At 52.0% G+C, this 12405-nt stretch overlaps 1 protein-coding gene across 1 annotated transcript in view; it reads left to right on the plus strand.

Moving 5' to 3' along the window:
* Positions 1-12405, plus strand: part of LOC141272326 (peroxidasin homolog) — an 81074-nt gene that overhangs the window by 25536 nt on the left and 43133 nt on the right. The window contains exons 10-11 of the mRNA XM_073682913.1: positions 9618-9890; positions 11301-11417. Of these exons, the coding sequence (XP_073539014.1) occupies positions 9618-9890; positions 11301-11417 (390 nt within the window). The remainder of the gene's footprint in view (positions 1-9617; positions 9891-11300; positions 11418-12405) is intronic.

Below are 12405 nucleotides of genomic sequence, written 5' to 3' on the forward strand. Positions count from 1 at the left end.
GAGTTTTGCGCGGGAAAGCAGGCAGTGGGAGTCAAGCCCGACTAGAGGGAGAAGAAATGCAGGGTCCGTGGAGCCGAGCAATTGAGGTGCAATATTATGGACTAGGGGCTCAGCGGGTCAAACCGGAGACCGTCCACTGCCGCCAGAAGACGTGGAGCCGAGCAAGTGAGGTGCAGTGTTATGGACTAGGGGCTCAGCGGGTCAAACCAGATACCGCCCGCTGCCGCCAGAAGACGGAGCATTGTTTAGGCAGAGAAGCCAGAAGAAAACAACACCGGCATCAGACTTCATCTGCCTTGTTGGGAACAAGAGTCAGCTAAGTGTTAAACTACCGATTACAACCGTGTCGACTCTGCTCTAGCCAAACAGTGAATTGTCGTTTATAGTCTGTTACCTGCTACTCCCCTTGTTGTCCCCATATTTCCCCATATTTCCCCTGTTACTCCCTGCGTGGAGATTGACCCTGTTACAGTAAATCTTTCTTGTTTATTAGCCCTGTACTGGCTGCTCTGTGTTTCTGTGTCACTGCATCTAAAGTACCTGTGTTACATTTGGCGTAGTCGGCAGGATGCAGTCTTTAGACACAGACAGAGACACGACCTGCTGGAAGTGCGGAGGCGCAGGACATTACGCCAGGGGCTGTGCAAGCCGAGGGCGGCCCCTGTCGCGGCAGCCGTTAAACTAACGGGCTCCGTGTTTGGGGGACACAGCCTGGAGCCTAAGGAAGGGGAAAGAAAAAGAGGAAGTCCCAAAGACCTAGTTTCCACCAGCCCGACTGTCTGGGCCGAAATAAGCGGTCGGGCTGTTCACTGCCTGATTGACACAGGATCCCAGGTGACTACGATGACAGAAGCCTACTTTCAACAGCAATTTCCAGAGATAGCGCGGCCTGAATGGGGACCAGTAATTACACTCACGGCAGCTAATCAATCCCGGTCGCAGGGGTGGTTTGGATGAAGATCCGAGTGTATGGAAAAGATGAGGGAAAAATGGGGTCGTCTTGGTCGCAGGGGAACCCGGAAGTGGACCCCCGTTGACCCTCGGAATGAATGTGCTGAAAGAAGTCGGGCAAATCCTGATTAGTGAGCCGAAGGAGATTCCTCTAGACCGGTGGGACCCACGAACCCCCCAAAGGAGGATTTTTCAACAATTAATCCGAGCCGCCCAGGCTGAGGAGACGTCGAGTGAAGGGAAGGTCCTGGGGAAAATAATAGTACCAGCAGCTACGGTTCTCACCTTACTGCCTGGACAAATTGTACTCACGTTACCCGCATGGGCCTGCACACCTCTTTAGGGGGTCGAAGTTCAGATAGAACCAACATCGATGGACAAAGTACCCCCGGACTCCTGGTGGCTCGGACACTGGCCACCGTCCAGGGTGGCAATGTTATAGTGCGGTGCGTTAATCTGGGCGAAGGTGATCTCACACTCCCTCCCAGGGTGGAAATAGCCCAGATTCTGGGAATGCCAGAGAAGTTGGTGCAACCTGATGTGTACGAGGAGACCACTGGACTCTGGCGGTCACCGTGCCGCCGGAATCCCACCGTGCTAGAGCGAAGGGGGGATGAAAAATCGTAGAACAAATGCGGGCTGAATTAACGGGACTTTCACCTCGACAGGTGCAGCAGGTTGAGGAGGTACTGGAGCGGTACTAAGAAGTCTTTGCTCGCCATGAGGATGATTTTGGTTGCACCGAAGCCATTACCCGGGAGATTCCCATGGGGAGCGCTGCCCCAGTGCGGGAGAGATACAGGCAGATACCTCCCCAGATGTGTAAAGAGGTCAAGGAAATGCTAGCCCATATGTTACAGAGTGGTGTGATACGGGAGAGTCAGAGTCCGTGGGCAGCCCCGATTGTCCTGATCAGGAAGAAAGATGGGACTCTGTGGTTCTGTGTGGACTATAGACGACTGAATGCCTGTACAGTACAAGACTCTTACCCACTACCCCGAATCGAAGAGTCCCTTTCGGCCTTAGAGAAGGCAAGATACTTCTCCTCCTTGGATCTGGCCAGCGGGTATTGGCAAGTGCCCGTGGCCGAACATGACCATGCGAAGACAGCATTCATATTACCCATGGGACTGTTCGAGTTCAATCGGATGCCCTTCGGCCTGACTAACGCCCCCGGGACATTACAGCATCTGATGGAGAGGTGCCTGGGCGATTTGAACTTCGAGGCGACACTGATTTATCTTGAGGACATAATTGTCTATGCTGCCACCTTCGAGGAGCACCTCCAGCGACTGGAGCAAGTACTGAGTCGCCTACAGAGTCATGGCCTAAAGGTGAAGCGCCAGAAGTGCCACCTGTTCCGCAAACAGATCGAATATCTCGGTCATACTGTGTCCGGTGAAGGAGTCAGACCCACCCGGGAAAAGGTGGCCGCCATACAGAAGTGGCCTACCCCGAAGACAGTGAAGGACGTTCGGGCCTTCCTGGGACTTGCCGGGTACTACCGAAGATTCGTGAAGAACTTCACCCGCATAGCCAACCCATTGCTGGAGCTACTTATGGGAGTGCTGGCGGGCACCAAGAATCAGATGATTCGGTGGGGAAGCAGCCAGGAAAAGGCCTTCCGTGCCCTAAAAATGGCCCTGACCGAGGCCCCAATCCTTGCTTATGCGGATTTCTCCCTACCATTCATACTCCACACTGATGGGAGCCTACATGGTCTGTGAGCCGTGTTATCCCAAGTACAGGAGGAGAAAGATCGCGTGATTGCGTACGCCAGTCGCTCCCTTCACGACTCTGAGAGGAACCCAGATAATTATAGCTCTTTCAAATTAGAGTTGCTGGCTCTGGTTTGGGCAATGACCGAAAAGTTTGCAGAGTATTTGTCCGGGTCCGAAGTACTGGTGAGAACAGATAATAACCCGCTGGCTCACCTGGAGAATGCGAAATTGGGGGCCCTGGAGAAGCGATGGGTGGCCTGCATGGCCAGGTACCGGTATAAAATTGCCTACCGGTCTAAGGCAGAGAATACTCATGCTGATGCCCTCTCCAGAGTGACATATGAACGGCCTGATCATGACCATGATGAAGATTTGGAGGCGGATGAGGGCCCTAGCTTCCAAAGCTGGTCGCGGCGCAGGGACAGATCGGAAAGACGTCAGAAGAACAAGTGCTAGGGCAGCCAAGAGACGACTGGGTCCGACTTCAACAGACTGACAAAGAAGTCGCCCAATTACGTCAATGGGTGGCTTTGAGACAGGTCCCCAGTCGAAAGGAGAGGAGTACCCTGTCCCCGGGCACCCTGAAAATGCTGGGACAATGGGAGAGACTTTGTTTGCGAGACGGGCTGCTGTACCGACGGGTACAGCTACTGCGAGAGTTCGGGATCACTTGGCAAGTGGTGATCCCAGAGAAGTTGGTCGGAGTAGTGGCTAAGGAGGGTCATGAACGAGGGGCTCACTTCGGACCAGAGAAGACATTTCCGTGTTTGCAGAGGCTGGTGTATCACCCCCGACTGCGAGCAACAATAGAAGACACTTGTCGAAGATGTCGAAGCTGTGAGCTGGTTAAGCCCCCGGAGCAGCGGGTCCCCATACAAACCATTGTGGCTTCTGCCCCCTTGGAGGTGCTGATGATCGACTATTTGACTGTTGGACCGGCGCATCTCGGGTATGAACATTGCCTAGTGATGACAGACCACTTCACAAAGTTTCCGGTGGTGACCCCGACCAGAGATCAGACCGCCGAATCTGCTGCGCAGGCCATCTGCCGAGACTTCATTCGGGTGTACGGCTGCCCAAAGAGGATCCATTCTGATCAAGGCGTCTGCTTCCAAGGCTGGGTGATGGAAAAGCTGCACCGGTTGTACAGGATTAAGAAGTCACGGACTACTCCTTACCACCCTCAAGGAAATGGGGCCTGTGAACGCTTTCATCGGACACTGATCCAAATGCTCCGCACGTTGGAGGACGATCGGAAGGTATGGTGGCCTGAGTTTGTGGCTGAGCTGGTGTGGGTCTACAACAACCGAGTGAATAGTACGACGGGATTCACTCCTTACTGTTCGGGCGAAAGGGGTGAGAGATTACCGATTAGAGCTGGACCCCGAGAAGGACTACCCACGGACAGGGATGTGTTACTGGTCCGAGAACACCGACATCGACTGCAGACCCTCCGACGGTTGGTACAACAAAAGTTTCGGGAGCTCAAACATCATGAGACATTACCTCTTCGAGGGACAGCTCAGAGGCCCGGGGAGCGGGTGTTGGTTCGAGACTGGCGGCCCCAAGGCAAATTGAGTAGGCGGTGGGAACGGACCCCGCAGCGAGTGAAGCGCAGGGTTGGCGCTGAAGGACCTGTGTATGAAGTTCAACCCGAGGGGGCTGAAAGGGCCCCTACCAGAGTGGTTCACCGTAGTATGCTGCGGCCCTGTCTGTCTAAACATGATGAAGATGAAGAAGGATCACCTGCTTCTAGAGAGGGTCCTGTCACAGTTGCCCCAAGCCACGATGTGGATGAAGAAGAATTGTTGATTCTACATCCGAGCCCCAGTGTAACATCCCTGGCGGCGTGCTGGCATGGCTTACCACCTCCCACCATGCAAGACCGCCATCTTACCTATCAATCCAGGCTGCACACTTTGCTCCAGTACCTGCTGTGTCTCTTGTCTGATTGCTTAGGGCGGCGGCGCGGCTACTGCCTGATTCTTATAGTTACTGTGTGCGCACTCCTAATGCCTCCCCAGCCTATTGCTGTGAGTCACTGGATACTTAAACCCCCTCCACCTAGTAGGGGGTGCCTGAGCAACACTTTTCTTCAGTGTGTTCCTTGCAACTGAGTTGCCAGGTCCTGTCCTGTATCTTGTCTGTTCTGCCCCTGGGGGCTGTATACCCAGGCCTGTTACCTGTATCTGTGACTTCTAGTCTGTCTCCGCCACCCCGGGGGCTGAGTACCCAGGCTCGTTCCTGTATCTTGTTCCTGGTTCAGTCCCTGTCTGAACTGTGTCCTAGCCCGTTACCTGTTTGTCTCTATGTCCGAACCTTCCCTTTTCCTGCAGTGTCTGAATCTGCACCTAACTCCAACTCGTTGTCTCTGAACTTCTGTTTGGGAGTTTTGTGTACACTCGCTACTTCATTGTAAGTACCTTGTGTGTATCTGGATATGTTTGTTCACCGCACCTGCGGTTTTGCTCTGCTCTGCTTGTTCACCGCACCTGCGGTTTCGCTCTGCTCTGCTTGTTCACCGCACTTGCGGTTTCGCTCTGCTCTGCTTGTTCACCGCACCTGCGGTTTTGCTCTGCTCTGCTTGTTTACCGCACCTGCGGGTTTTGCTCTGCTCTGTTTGTCTACCGCACCTGTGGGTTTTGCTCTGCTCTACTTGTTTACCGCACCTGCGGGTTTTGATCTGCTCTGCTTGTCTACCGCACCTGCGGGTTTTGATCTGCTCTGCTTGTCTACCGCATCTGTGGGTTTTGCTCTGCTCTGCTTGTTTACCGCACCTGCGGGTTTTGCTCTGCTCTGTTTGTCTACCGCACCTGCGGGTTTTGATCTGCTCTGCTTGTCTACCATATCTGCGGGTTTTGCTCTGCTCTGCAAGTCTACCGCACCTGCGGGTTTTGCTCTGCTCTGCTTGTCTACCGCACCTGCGGATTTTGCTCTGCTCTGCTTGTCTACCGCATCTGCGTGTTTTGCTCTGCTCTGCTTGTCTACCGCATCTGCGGGTTTTGCTCTGCTCTGCTTGTCTACCGCACCTGCGGGTTTTTCTCTGCTCTGCTTGTCTACCGCACCTGCGGGTTTTGCTCTGCTCTGCTTGTCTACTGCACCTGCGGTTTTGCTCTGCTCTGCTTGTCTACCGCATCTGCAGGTTTTGCTCTGCTCAGCTTGTCTACCGCACCTGCGGCTCCGTTCCTGTATCCCAGTCTGTACTGATCCCTATCCTGCCTGCGTTCCTACCTGCCAGTACCCGCCTGTCTGCATGCCAGCCGGGCCTGCCAGTGCCCACCTGTCTGCATACCAGCCGTGCCTGCCAATACCCACCTGTCTGCATACCAGCCGTGCCTGCCAGTACCCACCTGTCTATATGCCAGTCTAACCTGCCTGTTCCTGCATTCCCCAGTGTGGGTCAACAGCTGTGACCGGGGTCTGACCTGGAGTAGCACCTGGTCCCTCTGCTCAGTTCCTCCCTGGTTCACGGAGTCGACTGAGCCGCCATGCGACCTTGGTCGGACCGGGTTGATGCTTAGTCACTCCCCTCCAGGCACTCCTTGGTTCATGGTCCAGTGGGATCACTAATCACGCTCACGCCAGTCAGTCCGGGCGTGTGCATAACACCCAGCACTCGATTACCTGCAGTCCCCAGTGCAGGCGGCGAGGGAACACCATCGATTGAAGCCACCGGGCAGGCGGAGATTGGGAATCCAAGTGTCCCTGCACCCCCCATCGGTCAAACTGAGTTACGCCGGTCAGAACGGACAACAGCAGGAGTGCCTCCTCACCGTTACGAACAAGATCAATTTATATGGCAATGTATCGTTCAGGAAGTCCAAGAATGTGAACGTTTGGTGAAGGAACTCTCGCCCGTGGAATGGCGAGTTAAAGGAGAGCGGGAGTGTAAGGGGGAAGACCGGGGTGTAAGTACTTTCAGAACAAGGGATCCGGAACTGCCGGGTCCGTGCCTCTGATTGCAGGGGGAAGACAGACTGCGAACACAGGAGTCAGGTGACCGGGAAACTGGGGGCGTGTCCAGAGCCAGAGCTCAGGGGTCAGGTGACCGGGGAGCTGGAAGTGTGTCTAGGAGGAGGGAGAAAAAGGAGTTTTGCGCGGGAAAGCAGGCAGTTGACAGTGGGAGTCAAGCCCGACTAGAGGGAGAAGAGACGCAGGGTCCTTGGAGCCGAGCAAGTGAGGTGCAGTGTTATGGACTAGGGGCTCAGCAGGTCAAACCGGAGACCGCCCACTGCCGCCAGAAGACGTGGAGCCGAGCAAGTGAGGTGCAGTGTTATGGACTAGGGGCTCAGCGGGTCAAACCGGAGACCGCCCGCTGCCGCCAGAAGACGGAGCATTGTTTAGGCAGGGAAGCCAGAAGAAAACAACACCGGCATCAGACGGCATCTGCCTTGTTGGGAACAAGAGTCAGGTAAATGTAAAACTGCCGATTACAACCATGTCGACTCTGCTACATCTAGTCAAACTGTGAATTGTCGTTTATAGTCTGTTACCTGCTACTCCCCTTGTTGTCCCCATATTTCCCCTGTTACTCCCTGCATGGAGATTGACCCTGTTACAGTAAATCCCCCTTGTTTATTAACCCTGTACTGGCTGCTCTGTTTTTCTGTGTCACTGCATCTAAAGTACCTATGTTACACTGGGGCGCGGGCGTGGGCAGTAAAGGGGCTCTTTGCTGATCCTCAACCCTCGTGGACCAGTCCCACGTGGCACACCCGTACACCCAGACGGGTGTAGGAGTTGATGGCTCTCCCAAGGGGCCTAGGAGGGTGTCAGTGTCGTCGACGCCCGGGACAGGGGCTTTGTCATTACCTTTGCTTACTGTCGCTCTGGTATTCAGCGTCCCCTCAGGAATGGCCCCGCCGGGGCTGGGGTGCTGGTGATCGGGCTAGGTGTTAACTGCTGCCGGGTCAGCTTTTCTAGCAGCTCACCCTTCCACTGCGCGACGGCGGTCTACTGGGCTTCCTCCATTCGCCGGCCCAGCTCCTGTACTTCCGCACGTACAAACCCCATATCCTCCAGGGGTAGCTTGCCCAGGACCCCCTCCAGGTTAAGTGGAGAATCCTCTGGTTGCAGGGCACGGGCATTGCTTCCGTCCATGGCGCCTGTTGGGTGCATTCTGCTTCCACTGTCTGTGGCCTTGCCCTGTCTGCAAGGTTTTCCTTCTCCTCTTCCCTTTAGGGGCGGTCCCACTCCAGCTTGCTGTCGGCCACACCAGGGGGCGGCGCCCCCAGACTGATGGACAAGTCTAGGTATATGGCCGCAGGCACATGAGGCGGACTCGGTTTTTGGCGCCATTCTGGGACCCAGCCCATGATGGGAGGTTTCTTCTCGTATTTTAGCACACACATAATGGCGCCCGTTCTTCTGGGGTGGGCGCCACTGCTTTAGCAACAAGCACACTCTATAGGCGCACGGGACCCGTGATAATGGGTCGGTTCATCCTGTTCGTGACGCCAAGTTGACGAGCCCCCTGGGGCCATGGGGTACTCGGTGGCAGTGACCTGGTCCGTGGCCCAGGGCAGTCAAATAAAGTGACAGTCAATAGGGGAAATAAAGATTTGGGGATAATGTTCGTGACGCCACCCGTGGTATGCGGCTATATGGGGCCGCCGCTGTGGTGCAGATCCACTGGGGCTGATGGTGACGCAGCAAGGATAATTCAGCTCTGCACGGGCAGAGCTAAGCTCCAGGGCAGTATATGGTGATTTGAAAAGGTAGATGCTGTCGGCAGGGACAGTGTAGTGCAGGGCTGATGACGCAGCAATAAATCAAGGACACAGTGGGGTGCAGTTTTCAGGCTTTACTTACAGTTCTTAGGCAGTTCCAGGTTGTCACTGCAGCCGGTTATAACCGCCCACATCGTCCTGCGTTCTCCACGGAAGGGATCCAGCCAACTCCCAGGCAGTTCAGGTACACTTCGTCGGGACCCCTTCTTATGTGCCTCTCTGACCGTCTCCTTGCGCTGGCTCTCGCCCTCCTGCCCTGCACCTTACAATCAGTGTCCCAAGCCAATGGTCTCAGGCCTTGTCAGGTGACTTACTCTCTGTCCCCTGGACCCTATGTGGCTACCTTTTCGGTGATGTAATTGTGGATTTCGGCTGCAACACCTTGAAAATGTGCGGCCTCCAGATGGCTAGCTGAGCTTGGTTGTTCTCCACTAGTCTGGGGCCGGTCCCCTTCTGCGGCCTGGTTCCTCCACTCAACGGTGTTCGGGTGGATGCGGGTCCCACGGAGAGCGTCCATGCTCCCGTGCCCCTGAAAACCCCTCTGTCTCTTCTTCCTTCTTCTGGGCCCCTTACTCTGAGCCCCCTCCTGTCTGGATCTGTCACAAGCAGGACCTCCCTCCTGGGCTTACAGCCCTGACTGTACTGAGCTCCTTCTAGAAGGTTCCCCTTCTTCTTATAACCTCTTTGCTGCTTCCTCCACCCACACCCAGTACATGGTTCCCTCTCCTTTGGTCGTCCCCCCCCCTCCAGCCAGGGACAGGGCTCAGCCGTGACCAAGTGCATCTTGCCCCGTGAGCTGGTCTGGAGTGGTGTAGTGCTGGATGCAGGTGTGTGGGTCCCGGGTAGTACTCCTTCCTTACCTGGAAGTGGGGTACCACGCCTCTGGGTGAGGTGCTGTACCCCTGTGGCAACTGGACCCGCAGGGGCGCCACATGTGCATAGGCAGAAAACTCCTAATCAGTGGTGGGGGCGGGGTTACAAAGATTAGCCTGACTGCCGTGCACGAGGCACCCAGTCCTGTAGTGATAATCTCCTGCTGCTAAAACACTGGTTGTGTTGAATCTACAGCACCCAGCCTAGTAAGTGACACATCGCTGGAATCAGGGTCCCTTGCTGTATATCATGCTGTTCTCAAATTAAATAGCAAAAACCTGCTTATTACCTTTAAGTGCCTGTGTCTTCATAATTTTCTTAAAGATTTGCCTGCTTTCCACAGCAAAGCCGGTTTTTATAATACAGCCCCAGAACACCGAGGTCCTAGTAGGCAGCAGCGTGACGCTGGAATGTGGGGTCTCTGGAGATCCGCAGCCAAGTATTACATGGAGTACAGACACAGGAGATCCTGTCTCCACTAATGATCGCTTCACCGTCACCAGCTCCGGAGGCCTGTACATCCAAAACGTCAGTTTCTCCGAGCAGGGACTGTATTGGTGTCACGCCAGCAACAGTGAAGGCTCCATACAGGCCCCAGCCTCTATTATTGTGCAAGGTAAATCTCAGCATACGGTTATTAGCAATCACTGCTGCTGATACAGGGGAGGGAGCTGGATGATCGAGGTTGCAAACAAATTTAGTGATTTGGAGAAGTATAGAGAGGTGGTGGACACCCAGACTTAGACTACATTCACACATTCGTGTGACACATCCATTTTTTTCACCAGACAGCACATGGACTCATAGAGTTTAATTGATCCATACACCCATCCTTTTAAAGACTGATCCATGTCTCCGGTCCATGAGACTCAGAGCTTGTCCTATTCTCATCTATAGACTCGGCCATTAAAGTCTATGGAGATACATATAAAACCGATGGAACACGGAAGACCGACTGTGTACTTTAGAGTACTATCCAAATTTCATCTGTTTTTAAATAATCCATTGCTTAAATGGTTCAGATAGTCTACCTGCTTCAATTAAAAAGAAAAACGGATGAGGAAAAAAAACAGAGGCACCTGAGAAACAAAGATCTATTTCTTTCTCTTGGATGCAAATTGTCTCTTCAAAGAGGAAGAGAACTAGAACTCCTGTGCCACCTATAGGAAGTAGCAATCCTAAAAGTCAATATCGACTCTCTAACGAGCCTTGTCACATTACTTAGGATAAAAGGCAGAACCAGATTGTGGCTTTTATCCTAAAGGCCCCGTCACACTAAACGAAATCGCTAGCGAGATCGCTGCTGAGTCACAAGTTTTGTGACGCAACAGCGACCTCAGTAGCGATCTCACTACGTTTGACACTTAGCAGCGACCAGGCCCCTGCTGTGAGATCGCTGGTCGTGTCGGAATGGTCTGGACCTTTTTTTGATCGTTGAGGTCCCGCTGGGTAGCATGCATCGCTGTGTTTGACACCTTACCAACGTCCTTGTTGACGACTCAGACACAGAAACACATAGGCGTGCATCGTTATATAGATCGTTACGGGTCGCCGCATCGTTGCTGCGTTGTTGGGAAGATCTGACTGTTTGACATCTCACCAGCGACCACATAGCGACGCAGCAACGATCCCTGACAGGTCGTATCGTTGTCGGGATCGCTGTAGCATCGCTTAGTGTGACAGGGCCTTAAGTCATGTGACAAGGCTTGTTAGTGAGTTGATATTGACTTTTAGGATTGCTACTTCCTATAGGTGGCACAAAAGTTCTAGTCCTCTTCCTCTCTGAAGAGACAATTTGCATATTTACCAGAGAAGCATTGCAGCTTAAAATTCTCTTGACCTTGATATGCTTAACATGTCACTCTCTGCAAGGAGAAACGTTACCCCTTGAATCCTTTCTTTTGGATGGTAACACTCACACGGATTTGAGAATGCAGCCTTACTTAGACTCCTCATGGTTCACTTCCATCATGCTTTACTGCTAAAGACAAAATTACTCAATTTGTGAATTCATCCCCTTTTCTAGAAGTGCAAAGGTTTACTGTGGTTCCCAATGACCAGGCCTTGAGTGAGGGTAAAGATGCCCAATTTCCATGTTTCGCAAGTGGACAACCAGCTCCAGTCATAACCTGGACCAAGCAAGGTAAGGCCCTAAACTATTACCCATCGTGTTGGGGTAAATCTCCAATAATATATATAGAACCATTAGCGTATTGTTTCTATCTGTCTATACAAGTGTAATTTCCAGAATCTCTAAGAAACTAGTATGTATCATAATTCATAAGGGAATATTGCAGTTTCAGAAAATAAATGTTATTTTTTTTGTATAAAGAAAAATGAAGAGTATCTGATGAAGTCAGACCTACGTCGAAAACGCGTTGTGCAAATGAAGAAAAACCGCATTGTTTTTCCACTTCCAGACCGACAGCGCCTATATTCAACCGATTTCTATCTATGGATGTTTGAACAACATTTTTTTTATAATAACATGTTACACAATATTCCAATATATTTTCTGCATCAATTACTATTTTTTCAGGATCTACATGCTGTAATTCAGTAAAAATCTAATTGCTCACTTCCAGTGGATTTAAATCTGTTCTGGTAATGTGATGAACTCACTCACTAAACGACACAGCTGTGAAAACTGTACTCACATTGTAGTTAGCCCTGCGACCATGTAAATATCCTATGACCTGGACCAATTCTTATCAGCTGGGACGAAACAGTAAGGGTTACTTTTCTTTGAGAGCAAGCAGAGATATTGAAATACAATTGAAACCAGACGTTTACATACACTATATAAAAAGACACATACGCATGTTTTTCTCAATATCTGACATGAAATCAGAATTAACCTTTCCCTTTTTAGATCAATTAGGATTACCATAATTTTAATATTTGCCAAATGACACAATAATAATAAGAGAGAGAGAGAGAGAATGTTTTAAGGCATTTTTATTACTTACTGCAAAGTCAAAAGTTTACATACACTAAGATTACTATGCCTTTTAACAATTCTGGACTGCCCATATGATGATGTCATGTGTTTGGAAGCTTCTGATACGTTTTTTGGCAACATCTGAGTTAATTAGAGACACACCTGTGGATGTATTTTAATGCACACCTGA

The sequence above is a fragment of the Phyllobates terribilis genome, unplaced genomic scaffold (assembly GCF_046119375.1).
Source record: "Phyllobates terribilis strain yellow unplaced genomic scaffold, ASM4611937v1 Scaffold_5__5_contigs__length_657084704, whole genome shotgun sequence".
Taxonomy (NCBI): domain Eukaryota; kingdom Metazoa; phylum Chordata; class Amphibia; order Anura; family Dendrobatidae; genus Phyllobates; species Phyllobates terribilis.